We start from the raw sequence: 23,837 nt of genomic DNA on the forward strand, positions 1-23,837 counted from the left end.
ACCCGTTCATTTTCTATGTTCATAGTCAAAGATCATCCGTACAAAAAATCGGCTAAATCGACATTCATCTACCCATTCGATCATCATTAGAAAAACCACGATCGTTCATTAATTCGACCACCATTATGTCACTTTTACATCTCCGATTAAGCTAATTTTTTGCACGAATTATCTTTGAGTGAGGAACTAAAATTTGAACGGTTCGGATCGTTGACAACACAATTGCATCGTTTGTTTATAAAAATATTTAATAAAATATATAATAAAACATATGTACATTTATGTTTTATTATAGTTGTAATGTTGTATATAATTTTAAAAGTTTATTATTTATGGTATTACACATTACTAACATAATAGTATTATAGAATAACTTAATAAGCATATTCATAATTTATTGAAGTAAACAAACGAAAAAGCTATTAAATATGTTATGATTCACAAACTTAACAAATAAACTAGTCAGCTCAGTTGGTTGAGAGTTGAAGTTTGTTATGTGAGGTCTCATGTTCAAATCACAACATAGCCAAAATCCTATATTTTTTTTTAACATATATATGTGTCTAAACAGGCTTTGGGCCTATTTGGGCCGCCCGTTTGGGCCTAGCCCGGCCCGGCCCTCCAAGCCCGCAAGCCAAAGCCCGATGGGCGGGCCTTGGGCTTGTGTATTAAAGCCCAAGCCCGGCCCGGCCCGGCCCGAAAGCCCTATTGGGCTTCTATCATTCAAGCCCGAGCCCGGCCCGAACCCGAAAAATTTGGGCCGGGCTAGCCCGGCCCGGCCCATTGCCGACCCCTAACCAAACTCCAATCCTAACCAAAGTTTTAATCTCATATCATCCAATCAAGTGTTTTAACCCGAATGGAGGGTCAAATCATTATTTTCGAGGCTCCAAATGAGGTATGTGTGCCAATTTTTTGCATTTTTTCGTGGGTATTAAAAGCTTGAGCAAATCTGGGTTCGCGCAATGTTCGGTGGACCAGTGCCGAACATTTGCATTATGTTCAGCAAGTGCCTGCTAAACACTTGCATTTTATTCGGCAGGCACCTGCTGAACATTTGCATTACATTCGGCAAGTACTCACCGAATAATGATAGGATGTTCAGCAGATGTCCACTTAATGGTGCAAAAATATCTAAAATTATCACACAACCATCATTCGGTGGGCACCTGCTGAACATCCTATCATTGTTCGGTAGGCACCTGCCAAATAAAATGCAAATGTTTAGTAGGCACCTGCCGAACATAATGCAAATATTCGGCACTGGTCTACCGAACACTGCGCGAACCCAAATTCGTTCATGGCGTTCAGAACACAAAAAAGTTTGCACACAACCCTCGTTTGAAGGCTCCCAAACGACGATTTGACTCTTTATTCGTCAAGACAACCTTGATTGGATGATATGGGGACAAAAATTAGTTTAGGGATTGAAGTTTAATTATGAGAGTGAGGTTGAAGGTAAGTTTGGGAGAGAGGGAGGTTGGATATTATTAATAAGGGTATACTAGTAATTTGGGTCGGATAAAATGAAAAAATATTAATTTCAAAAAAATGATGATTGGATAAATTGAGAAATTGGGTAAAATAAAAAGATTTTTGAGTATGTATAAAATTTTCCAAAACAAAATTAAGTCAAATGACATTTTATTTTGCATGCGCGTGGTCGGCAATGAATTATGGGTTAAGATTCTTTTTCATTTTGACTTTTCAGGTAAAGTACTCAAAATATTTCATATTAACATGTACAAGTGTACAATACCAAAATGATACACCAAATTTTCCTTCATCCTCGCATTGTCTCCTCACTTTTCCTTTGACACTCATTTTCAACCCGAGGAATCAATTAATTTGTTTTAACACACAATTTTGTATAATTAATGAGTTAACTAAACTATATATTCAAAAGATATTTTTGGTAATACATGTTCTGGCGAAGACTATGACTTCAAAATGGATCGACTTTATAATAGTACAAGATTAAGATCTATTCCTGAATCTGCAACATATAACAAACGATTTGAGAGGTAACCCCTCTTGAAAGAAGCTACCGGGGAAGGAAAAAAGGGGTTTATGCTATTTACAAGCCAAATTCTATTTCAGCTCGCTTCAGAATAGATGTCACTCTAACAAAGAATTCTGGTTCTCTTTCTTTAATATCCTCAAGAGTCGTCGATTCATGTTCATCAGCCTGGATGGAGGAAGCAGATCATGTTAGGAACCCCCAAAAAACAAAAAACAAAAAAGCAGAAAAATAATCTTCTTAAGCAATATGGTTTGCTACATTGAAAATGGGGTATCACTGAAGTTTGCTTTCCTTGCCTTTGGCTAAGAGGGTAAAATTCATAACAGCCATTGTTTGGTTAACAAGCTAGAGTTACATGATGTTAAAACACAATTAGGACAAACTAATGTTCTCTAATATGCAATGGTGTTCCAGCAAGTCCCTCATTGGAAAAAGAAAAATGTTCAAGTCAAGGCAATGATAACAATTATGTTATATACTTGCGAGCGACAATTGCTACACACAATTTAGGGCAAATATGAATGATTTAGAACATATATATTTTCCTTACACTTCGCAGGAAAACACTTTAAATGTTGGTAGATTGAATGAAAAGGATTTATAAGACTAAATGTTGTAAGCACAAGAAAACTGGAATATGTTGGCATTGAGTGAACACCAAAATTAATCGATAAACAGCTGGCTTCAAAATTTTAATGAAGCTATGCTGCCTAATATGCTAAAGTTGATATATTGTCAGATACCTCTTTGAATTTTAAGAGAATTAGGTTGGACACAGATGCCGGCTTTTCCCGGTCCCACCTGGAAAGAAATGAACAATAAGTGTAATAACATCAGTGATAAATAAGTCAAAATTTACAATCTAGAAAGAAATTATTTTAGCGAGATGCATGACTAAAAGTCTGTAATATGATAAATACACAGGTGAATTTGATGGTTTCTATGTGATTACAAGTCAGTCAATCAAATTGAGTAACAATATAGATCACGTAGCTCCAAACAGCTCACGTTTCAAACTGTTTCACCCAATTTTTTCAAGTAATGACCAAACCAGACCTTTGTTGAAGTTGCACAAGAAGAACAAGTTACAGAGGGGGAGTGGTACATGCCACTCATATTGGCCCATACAGTCATATCATACGTCTGTCAGTCCACATGGATGGCCTGTTTTCAGCACCAATGTGCCAAAGCCCTAATTTTTTTTTTTGTGTTTCTGGCTTCCTAGAAGTGCAAACAGCTTGTCAGTTGAGTTTCTATGTCTTCCACTACAACAAATGCAGGTTGTCTCCTTCAAGAGTTGATTTTTTTTTTTTTTTTTTTGTGTTTCTGGCTTCCTAGAAGTGCAAACAGCTTGTCAGTTGAGTTTCTATGTCTTCCACTACAACAAATGAAGGTTGTCTCCTTCAAGAGTTGATTCGTTGATTGTGGTGTATCAAATGAGATGCTTGGATGAATTTTTTGGTATTTAAGTATGCTTTTCAGTATTAACTTAAGTTCTCATTGGCAGTGGATGAAATTAATGTGTTTGCATATGTTCTTCTGTTGTTGGGTGTTTTCTACTTGCTAGTGTGTATGTTCTTCTATAAAAGTTTATTTGAGTGCTATAAGAAGAATTAAAATATATGGTTAATTAGCCTAAGGTTGGTTGCAATCACTCTGAAGTACTTGCCCTCTGTGGAGCAAGTTGATTTGTATGGTTAAGATCCGAAGATCGTATAAACTCTTCGGTTACAGACACTCCAACAACAGAGTATGAGGACAATGTTTCGTGCATTGATAAATTAAAGGAGGGTCCATCAAGGGTGAAAGGACTAAACAAATCTGACCAAAAAAGTTTATATACTCATGAGCTCTTCTAGCAGAGTCATGACATTGATGACAAGCACATACATTTCACTGATAATCTTGCATTCTTATTCACTAAAGCTTTACCAAAAACTGTCAGAGGAGTACAGTATTGGTATACGTCGGGTCTGCGAACAATTAATTGATTAACAAGAGGTGCATCCACCAACAATTATTGTTATATGGATATTTTCACATCGTACTTTTTTTTTACTTCGTCTAGGTTTTGTCCTCTGATCTTTCCAAAAAATGGTTTTTATCAGGTAGCCTTAAATGCATCCAGCGCCATATCATTGATTCATAAGAATTTTGTACCAGCTCTTATCATTGTGTGGTCGACATCCAAGGGTAAGAGTTGTAAATAAGTGGTTAGCCACCGGTCACCACACTTCCCAAAGTGCCCTTTTTCATCGGCCACTTCATTTACCCATTCCTTTTAATCATCATTGTTAATGTAGAAACCAATAGAGTTTTCACTTATTATGGTTAGTTTCCTTGTAAAACCCCATATAAGAGATATGAATTATTTTTCTATAAGTAAAATGTATTATCTAAAGATTAACTTGAAAGAAAGATTCTCAACCAAGTTTATTGTTTCACAACAAGTATTGCTTTCTGGAGTTTACCAATTAAAATATTATATGCTTGCTGGTCAAATGTGGTATAAAAGCAAATCCATACCTCACAAGCATTAACTCATTTACCGATCGCCACATACCACGTCCTACATCTTTAGCAAATGGCTCTCTTGCACTTCTTCCATGCCACAACTCTTTCACAACATACATCACTTCTTCAACATCTACCTATAAAAAATGGCAATGGTTAATATAACAGTACAGAATGTAAGATTAAGTGTTTCAAGACAGTAAGAACATTTTCTTTTATAAGATACAACATAATGCCACAAAATACACAGTGAACAAGATATCCGCCTCAAGAAGTTCATGCCTTTCTTACACAACAATCAGAATCAAACTGGCCCTTACAGTAACAAAGCAAAACAAAAAGCTCATCAACCTTAAAACTAACTCACAGCAGCTTTCCAATCCATCCACATTACAAAGGAATGTCCCCGAAAAACTGATGAAACCAAAGTCCATAATGAAGAATAATGAAGACCAGGATCTGACTCTATCCCAAAAAGCCTCCAACCTCCTCCTTAATATTATGCTCTAATATCCTCATGTTTCTTTCCAGTCATATCACCCAAAACTCTAACACACTACAAGACCACAGAACTCTTGCTTCCTTTGCTTTTGACACTAAACGGATCAAAACATCAAATACTTTAGTAAATAAAAAGGGTGATAGTGGATCACCACACAATAATCCCTTTGAGGCACCAAACTTTCCCCTTGGCCTTCCATTGATCATAACTGAGAAGTTTGCAGATCTCAAGCGAACTCCAATCCATTTCCTCCATTTTTCCCCAAAGCCTTTTTTCTCCAAAACAAAATCCAGAAAGTCCCACTTCATATGGTCCTAAGCCTTCTCAAGGTCAATTTTCAATACAGACCTTCCCTCTTTCCTTTCCTTGTTTCTTCTACCACTTGCTACCAAGACTGCATCCAGTATTTACCTATTTTTCACAAAAGCCCCTTGTGACGCTGATATTATTTTCTTCAAAACCTTTCTTAGTCTTTCTGCCAAAACTTTTGAAATGATCTTATAAAGGCTTGTGACCAAACTTGTTCTTTCTTCTTTGGTATTAGGCAAATGTACATCTCATTTGCTTCTTCATTAACCACCCCGTTTCTTGCAGATTCCTCAAGGACTTTCATCGCATTACTCTTCAAGCTGCTAGGGGATGGCTAAAGCACTGTAAGGTTTTTCGGTGTTCGCTTTATTTTGGGTTATTTGGTTAGAGAGAAATAAAAATTCTGAAAACAAGAAGGGGGATGGGCAGGATGAATTATGGGACAGAATATTATTGTGGTCTGCACTGTGGGCATTGGTTTCTTCAGAGTTTAGGGACCTTTCTTTTTCAGATATTTTGATCAATTGGAAAGTAGCAGTATGTCAACTTTCCTTGGTCTTAAGTTCTTTGTTCTGGCTGGTCATGCTTGTAACACTCTGGTTTGCTTGTTCTGTCTGGTTTAATCAGTTTTGCTGTATCCTTTGAAGCAGATCTCTTGTCCACTGCTATGCAATCTCTTTTATGCACAGAAATAAGATTCTGTTTCTTCTCACAACAACAACAAAACAAAACAAAACAAAAAAAAAAGATGTTTCAGCAGTTTTGATACAATGCCATAGATTATCGATCTGGACCAAGAGAATTTTCCTCGCTACAACCAAAGAAAGCTCTCTTCACTTCCCCCTCCTCAAATGTCTTCCAGCTACCTTGCATTTTATGAACTTATTGCACTCCAATCAAGTTCCTCAATTCCATGCCTCTGTTTTTCATCACTAGAGTACAGCTTTTGGAAGAAGAAAAAAATAAAAGGAAAAGAAAAGTGATCATCTCTTGCTCAATCACACTCTCATCCTCCTCAATTAATCCATCAACCACCTCCAACTTATCAATCGTATTTCTCTTCTTCCCACCATTAACTATTCTATGGAGCAGCTTTGAATTGCTGTCACCTTCTTTTGCCTCCAACAGAAAACTTCTTTGGGCACCAGCTCCTCAAATCTCTGCCTCATCTTTGTTCTTTCCTCCCTCTTTTCTAAACTTAATCTGATTAACATGCAAAACAGTTTATTTTGTTTGCAGGCTAGTTAAAAGTCAATGTTAAAAGAGTTGTGGTTGCATTAACTATAGCTAACCTACTGACTAATATTTGCACTTGGAGGTGGAACAGAACATCAAAAATCATAGATCCAACTAACAAAAACAGAACATTGACCTAAGGTGTCAATTGTGACTTAGCAAATTGACATGAAATGAAAATCTTAGTTAACTTCCCTATTGACTTAAATATTAATGAGTTAGGAGTATAACTGCAGGAGATACATCAAAAGAACCAAATGCAAACAAATATGAGCATTCCAATGGTTAGAATCTCCACAAACCAAGGTATCTAGAATGGCTTCTTGAAATGGTATGGGCTTTTCCTTTTGGCCATGAGTATTTAATGGGAAATCGCCTAATTGGTATCACATAACTCATTACTGTAACCATTGCTTTGTCATCAAAGAACAACTTTACAGCTCAGCTTTGCATACAAAGTTGGCCATAAAACTTGAAACATAAGGATAAAGCACCAGAATAATTATTACTTTAATTTAGCTCCCCAAAACTGCAAATCTAGAAACTGATATCTCCTAGCTTATGTAGGATGGCCATGGCCTTTTCTGAGAATGCATAGCACTGGAAGCCCATTTGCAAGAGCCAACCAAATATTGATTTATTAATAAAAGGTCTTTCCACCATAACCACAATAAACTACCCAAATCACCAAGTTCCTTTTTAATGACGTAGTCAAAAGTACAAGTGGTACTTTTCTTGCTTGGTAATTAAAAAATACCTCCAATGTGTACTGAAACTATAATTCTACCATTCACCCTTGTTTGCAAGGGGAGAGGAGGTGTGATTAGACCCACAAGCCACTGGCATCCAAGAAGTACCCAAATCTGATAAAGAAATATATACACCATATTTTACCGAAAAATTTTTACCTTATACAAACTGCAACACATATACTAATTTTCTATCCACCAACATCACATGCAATTAGTGATTGACTTGTTTATGGCATACTCTGGGTTTAATGAGGGAAAAGGTGATTATAGATATAAAGGAAGCAGTATGTACAACAGACCTCAAATTGGAAAAAAATTAATTTACCTCCAATCAATTTGCATAAAATGAGACTGAAACAGAGGAATTAAGAATTTATTCCAACTCCAAGAAGAAATTATTAAAAGGATTGACCCTCTGTTCCTTGGTCAAACCAAAATACTTTGGCAGTATTGCAGGCTTTCACTCACAAGATGTAAGAAAAATCAAAAGTTTATTATTAATCACACAGTAGCAGAGCTGTTTCATAGAAAGCAAAACTCGTTTCACTTAACACTCTTAATTGTCTCTTCCATGCTGTTAAAATGGTAGCCCTTAAATAGTAGTTTATTACCAAAAATAATAAATAACCAGGAAGATGATATAAAAATATAAAATCCAATAACTCGACTACCCAAGTACACATTTAAGAACAAAACCTATATCATCCCATCAATGTATTCAATAGAAATCATAAAATAACGAAAAAGAGCCAAAGGCAGCCCCAAACAACCAACAGAAAAGTAATCTCAAACGAGTGTGACATAATCAATAAATCTTTGAAGGAAACCTTCCCATACCTGGACATGCAAGGCAGTGCCATACAATGACTCCTCATGCTCAATAAGGCGTTGGTGAAGCATCCGGTAATGGTCCATATCCAAATTTATCACAGGTTCTGTTTGCACTTGCAACCCTGCCAGTTGTGTCACAATGTAGGAGGCCATTATCTGTCCAAATATTGCAGGGATGGTACCAAGAACAGGTATTATGCGAACCCTAAACCCCGGTAGAATCTGATATAAGGTAAGCGGACAGAATGTCAAACCACAAATTGTTACCAAGAAAAAAAAATAACAAAATAACTACTGTGGAGCTCCTTATAATTATGTGCGGTGCAGAGAAAATTACAAAAACTTCAAATTTTTTAGCAACATTTAAGTTTTACTCGTCACAGATATTAAACAGTTGGCAATCTATATAATTCATTGAAAGTAACAAAAACTTCAAACTATCCAGCAAACAATGTTACCTGATAATCTGAAGGATTTTCTTCTTCTCCACTTGGTCCTTTAAATGGAAGAAGCTTTGCCTTAGGTTTCTCTAATGAAAACACAACAGGTATGCCACCCTCAATGCCATAATCCCTCCTCAAACGGTGCCTCACCTGGAAAATACAAATTTGATAAGGAGCTATAAGACCAATCCCAAGACTACGAACTATATGGCAGATTACTATAGTCAATAAATCTTCAGATACTTTGTCACACCCTATAAGATGCCTCCCTCTATATATAGGGTAATGTTCTTTTATCTGAATGTATGGTTTTTATTCACAGTCCAGCAAAAGAATATTACTTTTTATATATAGACATAAACAAACACATAAATACAAATTATATATATAGGGAAATGTTATATTTCCAAATTGTTACTCTAAATCAATGATCATGTGGATTCTTATTTGATTGTGTAGTCCATATTGACAATATGGCAACATAACATACTACGCTATTTGGGAAGAGAACATTACCCTAAGAATATATTACAGAAGCATTTTGCTAAAGGAAACACAAATTTTTATCAAATAAATTAAAAGATGAATTACAAGATGTCCATCTAGGCTCAACAGACGAACTAGAAACATTAAATAATTAGCAATATATTATAGAGGTATCTCGCCATACCCTTAAATATTCAAATCAAGATTTAAACAATTGACTACCACTATGAAAAAGTATACATGCAATCATTCAGAAAAGACAAGAAAATGAGAGGCTCTTGGGAAATACAGACAGCTAACAGGAAGAACACTTTACTGCACGTAAATGATAAAAAAAAAATGTCCACTATAAAGAAAAATGACTTGGCATATTTCATTGTTGCAATAGAAAACTGTACAAAAGCAATAAAAAAGAACAGTTAGTTAAAATAAACCAAGATCATTACAGCTCGAGACAATGGGTCATTTGTTGATTGTCTTATGTCAGCAATGCGTATTCTTGTTGGGTCAGCTCTAGCACCAGCTCCTGTTGCTGACAGTACCTTCAAACCCCTACGTACACATGCAGCAAGTAGTGCCACCTATTACACATGACACATGAATTTGAAAATGAAACAATTCAGTTAACAGTAGGATACATGAATAATTTATAACAACAGAGGGTACACAGAAAACAGTACTTATGGTTTTCCAAATCACTGTTAGTTTCAGTTGTAAAACAAGTACTGCACAGAGTTCTGCCACAAAACTTGCTTAATTATTAGATGCAGCTCTATATATCCTTGCAAGTACAGCCCTGTCTAACGGTCTATGGGATGCTTATTTCAAGATCCTAGAGAAAGGATGAGCTGTACAAAATAGCAAACATTATATGGCCAGAGATAGGGGCATATTAAATTATTTGTCACCAGTTGCATGAATTAAGAAATTCCTCTAGTCAATACAATTTCTGTATTTGTACATAAAGGCACACATACATATCTAAATTACGTAGTGTATGCATGGAAGGGATATATCTTCACCTATATATTTAAGTGACCAAGCATTTGTTCACAATGCATAGCTAACAACATTTGAATACCACAAGTCACATGATATATAAGATAATTTGACTAAATAGACATAGTCCGGTTGGTAGCCACACTTCTCATCTAAGAAGAGGCCCCAAGTTCAAATCCGTTCCCCAAATATCATAAATTATGGATGAAGTAAATTAAGTTGTGGTTACGGTAGAAGTATTATCAAACCTTATATATGGATGAAGTATTCCGATTTGTTGAGGACTTGGGTAGGCCAGTTGGCCAAGCAGTTGTGCTGCCCCCCTCCTCACCGGGTTTCGATCCCCCCCTCCCCCCTCTAGGCCTCTTTCCTTGGCCTCCCTTTGTAACCAAAAAAAAAAAAAGTATTCCGATTTGTCTAATTTTTTGGAGGGATGATCCTTGAATATAAATTTAGAAAATAGACAGCTCAGATGTTCAAAATATAATGCGGAGTAGTCCCACAAGCCATACCTCGTTATGGTTAAAATAGGGTATACCTCATTTAAGAGTAAATAAAGGATCTCTTGTGGGGCCCATTTCACATTATAAAGGATCTCAATTTAAGGATCGATCATCCGAAAATTAGATAAATCGGAAACCATTTAATAGTTTGATTAAATGGTATCATTTCAAGTGTTTATAGAAAACATTATGTTTATCAATTTATTTTATCAAAATTAGATATCTTAATGATTTCCAATTTGTCTAATTTTTAGCATTGATGATCTTTGAATAGAGGCCTAAAAGATAGACGGATCAGATCGATGAAATACAATATAGAATGGGCCCCACGAGGGATCCCTTAAATAATATTATTTGAGGGGTCCCTTAATGGGTAGGAGGAGGAGAATGAGGTGCAAATAAAGAGAGAAAGAATTCCTGAAGGGAGGAGGAGGTGCATCTCCATGGAGGATCTTCAAATATGCAGATCTTCCAGCACCCTCCAAACAATTTCTTTTCTTTTTTGCATTTTACGGACATTTTGCAGAGAGAAGAAAGAGATATGAGGAAGAAGGGAAGCATCACGGCTAAGGAGAGGGGAGGCATTGCAGTCGCGGCTAAAGAGAGTGCCGCCTTGGACTGAAGGTGGGGAGGCGAGGCAGCGACCTCAGGAGCCTGAACTTTTTTTTGGTAAACAACAGTATTCATTTTTTTTATAATGTTTGTCATTCTTATGGTTAAATTGATGGTCTTGCCCTTTGACTGCTAAATAGAGATAACAGTGATCAAAATTAGGGGGTGTACGTGTCCTTTACAAAACCTGTGGGGTGCAGTTGCAGTTGGCCCTATATATATACATAAGAAAGGGATATGCAATACAGAAGATATGTGATATATTAGAAATGACTACTACTTATAAATTTCAATAAATGCTACAGAATAAACTTCAGTTTCAGGCGGAAGAGGTACCTTTGTATCTATGTTATCAATGCAGTCCAAAACAAAATCAGGATGACCCGAAAGAATTTCTTCTTCAGATGATGCATTGTATAAAAGCACTTTTGCTTCTATGTGGCACTCCGGGAAGATTGACAAGAGATGTTCTTTCAGACACTGAGCTTTTGGGATACCAACATCGGCTCTTGTTGCAACAGCATGTCGATTGAGTGATGAAACTGATACCTTATCATGAAATCAACAAATGAGTAAAGATGTCAGTTAGAAGTTAGATTAGATAAGAAGAGAGAAGAAGATAATAATGCTCTGCTGAAACAAGGGCTGCCAACTTCTCTATGCTATTTATATGTATGCTGTCTGGAGAAGAGTTGACCCACTTACACACATAAGAGTTGTGGGTCTCACACAATAATAAATTACTCCTGTAAGTCAAATTAAATTAAGAAACAAACAACACTACTTACACTACCCCGCTAGCTAGAGCATACAAGTCAAAGATGATGTTTACCAGACTGATGACTCTCACTCCTACCGAGTCCTACATAAGAAGGAACTAGAATGATGTTTACCAAACTGACTCACTTTATACTCTAAAACAGACACTAAACTCAAATTTGATGCTAACTGACACAATTTAGCTAGATATAAAAGACCCATATAAGGATGCCATTGAAAAAAGGTACATGAATGGTAGCAAAAGATGATAGCCTTAGTGGGGTGAAGTTCACCCATCCTAAGAACTAGGCGAGAAGAGACAGCGAGGTTGAGAAATTTTGAGTTACCAGCCACTGCATTAATCCAGGAGAATGAAGTAGGGGATCCACCATCCACATATGGGTGATTATCTATATTGAACAAAGTGGTTATAGGTGGAGCAGAGGCCATCAGTTTTAGAAACTCATCATAAGACCCAAAATATGAGGCACCAGATCCTGGGCAGATGTGCTATGTTGGCAATCTTGTAATGGAAAGGGAGTGTTCAGGCAGATGTGCTATATGGCACTCCCTTGTAATTTGAAAGCCAAGGTACCCCCTAACGTACGTGTGTGTGTTAGTTTGGATTATAGCTCATGGGAAGATTAAATCTTGTGATATGGTTCAAAGAGAACTCCAAGAAGAAGAAGACCTGAGAAGAGCTGTATGTCACATCCCCGAAAACAGTAGTAAAAGAAATTCTACAGAAAAAAGAAGAAGCATATCTGCGGAGGCACCTCAAGGCATGTGCGACACCTTCTTAAATAAGGTGACCACCTTTTTGGCAGATCTCTAAATATACTAAGTTTACTAACGCCTTAGGCAATTCAGACTCACCTCGCTATGAGGCACGCCTCAGAAACGTTAGTTACACTTATTTTGAGGTGCAGCTACACTTATGTAACCCTAACAAAAACTATAAATTGTACATCATACACCCATAAATCCCCTAAACCATACTAAAACATACTCTCACACACCCAAATAACCCAAAAAAAAAAAATTCATTGTAACTGCACCTTTTTAGTGTCACTATATTCACTGCATTTTCAGTGCAGTGGCACAAAAAAAAATAATGAGTGCTCGACACAAACTTGACAGATGGCGTGATTACTCCTATAGAATTTTCTTCCATCCAATCTTCATAAACAGAGAACTTTTCACGCAATAGCAAATTACTCCTATAAAATTAGAAACAAACAACACTTCACAGTTTCTTTGGAATAAAAATGTAGGAAAAAGTGTCACTTAGATTGGTAAATGTGAAATTCTGTGGTCTTTAATATGAGCCTCAGACTTTATGAAACTCAGAAGGAACTAATACAGTCACATATAACCTAATTAGAAATGCAATAATTCTTAATTATGGATGAGTGTGTGTATCTGAAACCTCTTATAAGGCCCCATGACATGTAAACCTCTTATAACATCGAAGTTGTGCCTCCAATTTCTCTTGATCAGAAATTTAGAGGGGGAAGGGTGGGGGAAACCACAATATTGAAAGCATTTTCTTCTTAAGTGAAGGAATCTAGGCATCCATCCCAAAACCAATTGGCAATGGGAGGAGTAGCCCAAACCCTTATAAGCCACTATGCAAGGCCTCACATTTTCAATGTGGGATCTTTCTCTCAACATTAAGGGAACTGCCCTAGCACATGGATGGTATTGAAGAGAAACACTCTAAGGGAATACTAGTGTCTAAAATGTGAGGCCTTGCATAGTGGTTGAAAAAGGATTTCATAGTGTTTTTAGTGGTTCATTTTCAACCAATGTGAGGCCTTGCATAGTGGTTTTCAATAGCTCTAAAAAACAAAAAAGAGATGAAAATGAAACACAGTTCCAAGAAGACATCCAAGCTACAAGAGAGATCAACACGGATTTATGTCTGACTTTTAAACTCTCATGGCTCTCAAAAGCTCTTGCATTAAGTTCCTGCTGAAGACAATAAATAACCCCCAAATACCATGCATTCCATATTGATCTGAATGGATGGCCACCAAAACAACCACTCCAACATGCAAGGTCCCCAAAGGAATTTGTCATAACCCCTCTATCCCAACCACTGAAAACACTACCCTAGCAATGAACCAATGGAGAAAAAGGATTTCCCCCATTTACTCTGTGAACAATAACAAAATGGAGAGGACCCTGGAAATGATATGGAAGCAAATGAAAACACGCATTATAGTATTTAGTATTTTGAGAGAGAGAGAGAGAGAGAGAGAGAGAGAGAATTAACATACTAAACAAACTCAGAAGGATTAATAGAAGTCAAACACAGAGATACCTGATCAAAGTCCACGAGAAGGAGCCTGCCAACCCCTGATCGCAAAAGCATTGATGCAGCATGACTTCCAACTCCTCCAAGACCAATGACCACAACATAAGATGCAGTCACTTTTTGTTGAGGGTTAAGTCCAAAGAATTGAATGTTCCTAATGACCAGAAAGATAACAGATATAACTATGCCAACCACATCAAAAATTTATACCAAATAAAAGAGAAGTTTTTTACCATTTCCACCCTCAGCCCCACTCAAAAAACAGTCAGTTTGTGCATAAAATACAAAGTAAAACATTTAGAAAAAGCCAGAAGTCCTAGTAGCTAATTTTAGTTAGTTAAAACAGGAAAAAAACTAGATACATATTCATAATGTAATGATGCCTGTAGTCAATTCTTCACTTGAACCTTGAACAGAATAAAACTACGTTTTACTAACATCGATGAAAGACTGTTGAAAAATATATAATTGGTGTCTCGATGCTTTATATTCGGGCCATTTGGCATATTAATGATATTTTCTGCTCTCAGTATTTTTCAAATAGCCTCCAGCTGACTCCACTGCACTCCATCTGAGTATCATAAATTACTCTTATTTTCCTCAGTAGGAAGGCAAATTTGTGCTGGGTGATTCCAGCTACATGTGTGGCACTATTCTGCGAGAAGCATAAGTTTTTTGGAGGTAGAAAGAAGGGTCTGGTGGTGGGAAGATGTGCAATAATTGCTGTTTGGGTCATTTCGCTAGAAAGGGATAGACAGATATTGAGGATGCAAATGGTGAGGAGGTGAATTATTTGTGGGAGAGGGTTTGGTTCTGGGCATCTCTCTGGGCATCATTGTCATCAGAGTTTAGGGAAAGCTCATTTTCTTATATTTCTCAGATTGGAGTGCTGCTATTTATAATGCATTCTGTAGATGTCTTGGGTATATTTGTAACTGATTTGTTTTTCTTTTAGAAGACACTATGTCCTCAGTTTTGTAAATTTTCTGTTTGATGAATAAAGTCTTGTTTCCTATCAAAGCAAAAATCCAGTTTTATGTTATATTTGTAAACTCTTACAGTGACATACATGATTTGCTGACCATAATTTTTAATCAAAAATCTACATGTCATTTGCAAATTGAAGGGTCTCATTTATGTAATAGTATTTTTTGTTATTATTATTTACTTCATTACAATCTTAAAGCTAGGATATGGTAAGGGGTGTTTCAAAGTTTCTGCGCATGCATTAAAAAAATTTACAGTTTTCTCCAATGAAATTTGTGATCTTTGGAACTTCTAATTTTTCACTTTTACATGGAGTGTGCTGTTCCATGTATAACTTTAATTAATACTAATTCAAAGAGAATATGAAGAAATATGAGTACATATAGGAAGGGTACGAAGACAACTTCCATCTCCAACTACAATTCTGTAATTTTCTTTAACTAATAAAATTGAAAATAACACAGAATTTCATTTTTTCAATGAGAGGCATAACTTTTGTTAAAAGAATTAAACAAAATACAATAGCAATTACTGAGGACAAGGTGTGCACTCCAATGTTGTGGTGGACAGCTTCTCCTCAGTGGTTGTAGTTATTCTTTTTATCAATAAAATATTGTTTAATATATTTATAAAAAAAATAAAAAATCTAAAAAGCAGCTTTTGAATTTGTGAAACAATAACAAAGCCTGTCTCCTAAATAACCACAGCCCTCCAATCTGCAAAGATAGCATAAAAAGGAACTCCACGTAACTCTGAAGAAACCGAAGCCCATAATGAAGACCAAAATATACTCCTATCTATCACAGAGGGCCTCCACCCCATCTCCATAAAATTGTAAAAAATCAAAATCCTTCTATTCCTTTTCCAACCAAACTACCCAAAACATAGCAATCACCCTAAACCTTGTAGTGAATTAAACCCCTGTGATCTTTTCTTTGATGTATTCTAGAATTAGACAGATTTAGCAAACCACACAGAAATACTAGCAAAAGCAAACACACACAAGAACACCAAGATTTGTTATCGAGGTTTGGCTAACTTTGCCTACGTCCCCGTGTGATCCTTAGAGAATCACAGCTGCACTATGAAGATTAGAAATAGATTACAAGAACTTATTGAAACCCTAAAACTAACCCTCTACCCGCAGCTTCTTCTTTCTCTCCCTATCACTCTTGAGTTTCTGCCTTTCTTCAGAACTTATGAAGACTTGAGAAACTCTCCTCTTCTCCCTTGGCTTTTCCCTTCTTGTTATCCTTTGGTGTTTTTCCCACACACCCTTAACAAGGCTTGCTGCAACCTATTTATAAGGTATAGGCTGCAGCTTACAAGTAAAAAGACAACTAGGAAACCTATTCCTACTAGAATTAGGGAATAAGCCTAATTACCTAATTCTAAACCTTGTACACTTAGGAAACCCTTAGAACTACCTTTCTAAACTAGGAAAACCTTGTGCAAGTCTTCTTAGTCTTCCTAGGTCTGTACCCTTTCCTATTGGACTCTGGAATAGCTTCTTTGTGATTACCCTTACCTCTCTGGGAGTGGGCGACCGGTCGGCCAAGTGACCTGGAAATCTTCGATTGCTTCTGTGTCTGGGAGACCGGTCGGCCAAGAGCCCTGAAACAACCCACCTCTGAATCATTCCAAAAACTGCAACTTACCTTCTTTGACCACTTTCCAGAAATTTCGACGAGCCAAACACAACAAATCTCCATAAAATTTCCCTCTTCTTCAAACCTTGCACTTCTCACAAGGAAACCTAGTGGGACAGGATTTATTTTTGACTCCCTTTGGGCTTACTTGTCTAAACAGTTTAAGGGTGTTCCCTTGAGTTTGACACTTATAGATTGGTCTGCTTTTTTGGAGTAAGGGTGTTTGTTTCTTCCAGCCTTTGGCTGACCTAGTGGAGTTTTTTTTCGTTCCTAATGGATCTCTTGTCCATCTTTCTCTTTTTTTCTTTGTGAAAAAAACTCTTGTCTGTCTTGTTTTGTACTCTTCTTTCTTTCATTAATAAAATTTTTGTTTCTTATAAAAAGAAAATTTCAGTTTGCGAAGATATCCTCTTGGAATTCAAATAATGCTATGAAAACCATCAAAAGTTCCAGACCTTCGGAAGTTTAATTTTTAACAACCCGTTGAATAAAGTGCTACGGACTTCGTATGTTAAAATGAATATCATGAAGTCAAGTGTAGTTCATATCAAATCAGAGAAGGATATTAATGTGTTTAAAGACAAAAGAAAGGTGAAAGGTTTTCAATAATTGCGAGGAAGATAATGAAAAAACAAACCATGTAGGATGACTACAGAAGGAGAAAGTATCAAATAAATGCTTTGAAGGCACAAAGATACTAATGCTTTAAACTTGAACTAGCCTAGATCACAAGGCCCTAAATAGAACAAAATTGGAATAAAAGATGACCTACATAATCCCATGTTACCAAAAAAGGATAATGCATGTGTATATACTCTACTCTACTCTAACCAGTTCTGCTGCCTCAAATAGGAAACAGTTAGCGTATATATAGGCTTATATTTAGGTTTTTTCCTTATTTAGCTAGGAGTTAATGTATTAGACTTACCTAAATGGTAATCTAGCTGTATGTATAAATATACCTTGAGATGAATGAAAATAACGAATTCAGCCATATTCTAATTTGGTATCAGAGCCCTAGGGTTTTTTCCTTTTAAACTTTTTTTCTGACGCTACAGTAACGCCGCTGCTACAGTAACTCCGCTACTACAGTACTCCGGCGCTACAGTTCTCCGCTGCCCATCTTGTGTTTTTTTGCTGCAACCCTAATTTCCTTGAAGATCTGCAGCTGCCGCAACCTTCAAGAGCAACCCTAGCTCTTATCTTTTGTGGCTGACTTGCCTATCTTCCTAAACCCTAGCCAAACAGCAATCTTAGTTCCTCTAGCCCTAGTCGCAAACAGCAACCCAGCCAAACAGAACTTGCTGCTTAGCAACCCTAGCCGATTCCTTGCTAATCAGCAACCCTAGCCATGTCTGATGAAGTACTAGCCCATTCGAACACCAAGTCTCCTCTGATTCCTGAGAGCAAGATGTCATCCACTGTGACCATTCAGGAGACCTCGTCTCCAATCCATATCAAATTGGATGGTACGAATTATCGCATTTGGTCTAAGATTTTGGAGATGCATGTTGCCGGCAGAAAGAAGAAGGGCTATATTTCAGGAAGGAAAGTGGCTCCTGCTGAGAGTGATCCGGCCTATGATGAGTGGGAGGCTGAGGATGCTTTGGTGAAGTCATGGCTTATCAACTCCATGACACCTAACCTCATGTCTCATTTTGTTCAGTGTGGTACAGCAAAGGAGGTTTGGGACGCTGTTAAGAGGAGCTATCTTGATGCCTCTGATTCTTCTGGTACTATGCATGTTCCCAAGCGTTTCTGGGCTGATGCTGTTCTGACTGCTGTCTTCCTTATCAATAGGATGCCTGCTCATACCATTGACTATCATACTCCTTTGAGGATGTTGTCTCAGTATCACTCTATTCCTTCTGCCCTAAACCTTTGTCCTAAGGTGTTTGGTTGTGTTTGCTATGTCCATGTTCACTCACTTCATAGAGATAAACTTGACCCTCGTGCCCTTAGATGTGTCTTCCTGGGTTATTCCACTTCCCAAAAGGGATATAAATGTTTTCATCCTCCGACAAGTAAATATTATGTGTCAATGGATGTTGAGTTCTGTGAACGGGTGTCCTATTTTTCTGGGGAGGTTTCTATGGTTCCTCTTCAGGGGGAGATTAGTAGTAAGGAAGAGGAACAACTGTGGTTGGAAGAGAAGAGGTTGTGGATTTTGGGTAAGGGGGAGGAGTCCGCGACTCCAGGTTTGGTGGAACATGAGGAAGGAAGGGGTGAAAGACCAGCCTGGTTGTTCCAAAAAGGTTATACAAGAGGAACAAAGCTGCTACTGACGTGCCCCCTACTATGCCTAGTACTCCTCTCAATGACACTACCATACCATCGAATGACTCTTCTGAGATTGACTCTGAGGTACATCTTCTCTCTTCTATAGCTTCAGCTTCAGATATTGTTTTGAACTCTAATCCTGTAGTTTCAGATTTGGGTTCTAATCCTATAGTTTCAAGTTCTACTGACTTTGATTCCCAAGTTGGTGGTCAGAGTAGGAGATATCATCTTCGTGATCGTAAAGAACCTGAGAGGTTGGGTTTCTCCAAATCATCTTCCAATGTTGTTTATCCCATGTCTGATTTTGTCTCTTATCATCAGCTGTCTAAGTCTCACCTAGCTTTTGCCCTTCAGTTGTCTTCTGTGTCTATTCCTAGTCATTTTCAGGAAGCTCTTGGAGATCCCAAGTGGAAGTCTGCTATGGTAGAGGAAATGAAGGCACTCCAGAAGAACTCTACTTGGGAAATGGTTGAGTTGCCCCGAGACAAGAAGACGGTGGGATGTAAATGGGTGTTCACAGTGAAGTATAAATCAGATGGTACAGTTGACAGGTACAAGGCTAGATTGGTTGCCAAGGGTTACACCCAGACCTATGGGATTGACTATCGAGAGACCTTTGCTCCTGTGGCTAAGATGAACACTGTTAGAGTCATACTCTCTCTTGCAGTTAATCTGGATTGGCCATTGCGACAGTTTGATGTGAAAAATGCCTTCCTTCATGGTGATTTAATAGAAGAGGTGTACATGGATCCTCCTCCGGGGTTCACACCGAAAGGAGGTAAGGTATGTAAACTGAAGAAGGCCTTGTATGGACTGAAGCAATCACCGAGGGCGTGGTTTGGCAGGTTAAGCTACTCAATGAAGGCATATGGTTTTAAGCAAGCCCTGGCGGATCACACCCTGTTCTATAAACGGGATGGTGATGATATAACCTTGCTCATTGTTTATGTTGATGACATGATTGTTACAGGTAATAACCCGAGTAAGATTGAAAAGCTACAGGGTTATTTGGCCAAGGAATTTGAAATGAAGGATTTTGGAGTTCTAAAATACTTCTTGGGCATTGAAGTGTCTCGATCCAAACAAGAAATTTTCCTCTCTCAACGAAAGTATACATTAGATCTCTTGGCTGAAACTGGTAACTCTGCCTGCGAGCCAGTTGATACTCCTATTGAGGTAAACCATGGTTTGGCTATATATCCTGATCAGGTTCCGACAAACAAAGAGAGGTATCAGAAGCTAGTAGGAAAGTTGATCTATCTCGCTCATACTAGGCCTGACATATCATATGCAGTTAGTGTGGTAAGTCAATTTATGTACAACCCGAGTGACCGACATATGGATGCAGTGACCCGTATTATGGCTTATCTGAAGTCTTCTCCAGGTAAAGGTATTATGTTCTCTAGGCATGGACACTTGGATATTGTGGGATACACTGACTCCGACTTTTCTGGATCCAAATTGGATAGGAAGTCTACTTCAGGATATGTGTCATTTGTTGGAGGCAACTTGGTGACTTGGCGAAGTACGAAACAGAATGTAGTATCACTGTCTAGTGCGGAAGCTGAATATCGTGCCCTTCATCATGCGACTACGGAGATTACTTGGCTCAAAATTCTCTTAGGTGAACTCGGGTATGGTCCTCAGAAACCGGTGAAGCTCTTTTGTGATAACACGGCGGCTATTGAGATTGCTAATAATCCTGTGCAGCATGACCGAACCAAACATATTGAACTTGATAGGAACTACATCAAGGATAACCTAGATTCTGGTGTGATTGAGGTTCCTTATATTAGGAGTGCGGATCAGCTGGCTGATATGATGACTCATGCCATTACTAGAGGACCATTCCATACATCGTTATCCAAGTTGGGCATGTGCGATATCTATGCACCAACTTGAAGGGGAGAGTTAGCGTATATATAGGCTTATATTTAGGTTTTTTCCTTATTTAGCTAGGAGTTAATGTATTAGACTTACCTAAATGGTAATCTAGCTGTATGTATAAATATACCTTGAGATGAATGAAAATAACGAATTCAGCCATATTCTAATTGAAACAATCAATAACATTTAGTCATTAAATATATTATACCTCGTTAGTTGTTCCGAAACTATCTCATCACTTAAAAGGTCTACACTAACCACCCTGCTATTTCCATTCCCACTAACTGCACAGCAATTTGTAGGTGGCTTGGATACAGGCCCTTTACCTATAATAACAATCATAACAAAAAAAATTAAGAACCAAAACAGAAAACAAACATCATAAGGGACAAATGGGTTATGTTAACCAGTATGCAATCACATATAAAACCAATCAATGTGATAACACAAACAGTTGCAATGTACACTACAAGCAAACATATTCCAGCTTTGTATGTATATTGATGCAGGACAGAAGCATAGGGCTGCTGTCCAGCTATAGTAATAGGGCAAAAACCACAGTAGAAAGGAAAATCCAGCAATAACAGTAGAAAAGAGAGAGAATAAAGCTATAGAATCAAAGTTGGAACGTAGATAGATGAGTTCTAGGGTTTAGGAACCCAAAAGAAGCTCTCACATCAGAAATCTCTGAATAATATTATGCCAAAAACTGTCTATTACAACCTAAGCCTTAAGCTTATATAGGGAAAACATAAACCTAAGATAAGTAGGAAAGCATAAACCTAAACTAACTAGGAAAACATAAAGTAAAATTACCTTAAAGACCTAATGAAATAAGGAAACTAGACTCTAATCCAGCTAGGAATAAAAATTAAAAAGCTACTAAAAAAGAATAATAAGTCTTGGAACCCTAGGAGATGCTCCTGCATCATATGTACACCTTTTGCATATCCAATTTTACTTAGCGCAAGGTTCACATAGCAGTGTTAAGTCCTTTAAGCTCTTTATTCAGGTACGGCAATATTTAACTTTTCTAGAAACTAGAGGTCTTTGTCACATTGAATGTCAGTGCTATCAATGTAGATGGAACATTGTATTTAAACATTTATATATGGTGGAATCAGAGAAATCCTATGATAATTTATCACTGACACTGAGTGTTGTATATTTCTTATTTTCTCATAGTCAAGAGGAAACATTCATAGCCAATACTATCATTATTGTCCATTATAAAAAACAAAAAATAAAAAAGGCTATTTTACTATAACTCTAGATTTAATATTATGGTAAACCATACAAGGCTCATAAAAGTACCTACTCATTAAGGCTTCACAAGCAGATAGAGTAAAAAGTTGTTCTAAAGAGTTCCATATAGTAAGGTGAAACTAACACATTTTTACATGCAACCCAATCTAGGCAAAGGTCAAGTGTATAATAAGCAATAAATTGAACAATGAAACAATCAATAAACTGGTTTTCCTTTGCGAGTTAAATCAGATAGGAAACTTACTATTCAATTCAACTGCCTTTTTATCGCATTGGTTCGCAATCCTTCTGCACAAGTACATAATCAACAGCATATTATCATTACATCACAACCACCTTTACCAGCGTCTTGCATTTAAATCAACCAATTACTGTTCTGAAATGTAACATATGAGGCCACCAAACTAAACTTAATGAGTAACAATCAAGGAATGAAGATTTTGAATGTTATCCACCATTGTTTTTTTTATTATTGTTATTATTTTCCTAGAAACTAGGCAACGCAACAACAGAAAATTTAGCCAAATTAAATGGGCAAACATAGAAATAAAGGGTATAAATATATAGTTTAAAAAATAAAATAAAAAAAAACCAGCAGAACTAAATTCCCGAATCTCCTTTTGTTTTTCCTTGACATAATTTTCTCGGGAACCAAACAGAGCATGAGATGAGAGAAAGAAAAGTAAAGAGTGACTCACTGTCGCCTTGGTAGAAGCTTGAGCAGAAAGATGGTGGAAACAGAGCCCAGCAAAGCTCCGACTCCGAGCAATGCCAAGTATTTTGCTCTCTCCTCCATGTTGAGTTTTCTCGGGTCCCGGCCCAGAGAACCCGATTAACCGAACAGAGACTGTAAATACTACTGAAGACTCAAGACTGAGGGTTTTCAGTTTCACATTCCGGTTGGCGGGGAAAGGGTTTTAGACAGAGATTAAAAACCAAAAAAGAAAAGGTTTTAGACCTCATTTTCAGAGGGCCTGCTTCTACTAAACCAAGACATTTTAAATCGGGTCGGGTTGTTTCCACTTGTAAACCGACAACCGGATCTAATCATCTAATTTGTAATGGTCCAGTGACTGCGATATCATGCACGAGGAGAGTCCAGGGCCAGGGCCTGTTTGTAATGGTCTAGGGCCTGTTTGTATAAAATGTAGGTTCTGAGAGTTCTATTTTCAGCCCAACCCTACTGTCATCACTGATAATAGGAGTGGGCATTAAGACCGAAAATACCAAAACCATATCGTTCTGTGCCATTCCATATCGTTTGGTCCCATTCCGTTTTTTTTTTCCAATCTCGTACCGATCTCGTACCGTACCAATCTCAAGCGAGATGAGATCGGTCCTGAAGGTTCAATACTGGGATGGTCTCGTCCCGTACCGATTAATTAAAATTTAATTAAAAATTTATTTATTTAATTTAATGGGCACAAATATCACTAAACCCATTTCATTTTTTAACTTTCACCCAAAAACCCAACCCAC

General features: G+C 37.3%; 1 protein-coding gene across 1 annotated transcript; it reads right to left on the reverse strand.

Moving 5' to 3' along the window:
• Positions 1–1,819: 1,819 nt before the first annotated feature.
• On the reverse strand, positions 1,820–23,288 carry LOC147286335 (NAD(P)-binding Rossmann-fold superfamily protein). Its single transcript, XM_086241791.1, has 11 exons — positions 23,057–23,288; positions 22,603–22,646; positions 21,301–21,418; positions 14,296–14,443; positions 11,547–11,759; positions 9,543–9,677; positions 8,626–8,760; positions 8,174–8,389; positions 4,550–4,674; positions 2,767–2,824; positions 1,820–2,188 (listed from the first exon to the last, which is right to left on the reverse strand). The coding sequence occupies exons 1-11, from the start codon at positions 23,152–23,154 to the stop codon at positions 2,078–2,080; spliced, it is 1,401 nt and encodes a 466-aa protein (XP_086097917.1). The 5' UTR covers positions 23,155–23,288; the 3' UTR covers positions 1,820–2,077.
• Positions 23,289–23,837: the final 549 nt, after the last annotated feature.

Source organism: Dryas octopetala, chromosome 4 (genome assembly GCF_963921425.1).
Source record: "Dryas octopetala chromosome 4, drDryOcto1.1, whole genome shotgun sequence".
Taxonomy (NCBI): Eukaryota; Viridiplantae; Streptophyta; class Magnoliopsida; order Rosales; family Rosaceae; genus Dryas; species Dryas octopetala.

What these genes read in the sequence shown, in the direction of transcription:
- LOC147286335 (XM_086241791.1), bottom strand. Translation starts at nt 23,154, where the DNA reads ATGGAGGAGAGAGCAAAATACTTGGCATTGCTCGGAGTCGGAGCTTTG. An exon ending in AAGCTTCTACCAAGGCGACA is followed by an intron (nt 22,647 to 23,056) that starts GTGAGTCACTCT and finishes GTACTTGTGCAG; the next exon opens with AAGGATTGCGAACCAATGCG. An exon ending in AAAGGCAGTTGAATTGAATA is followed by an intron (nt 21,419 to 22,602) that starts GTAAGTTTCCTA and finishes TTGTTATTATAG; the next exon opens with GTAAAGGGCCTGTATCCAAG.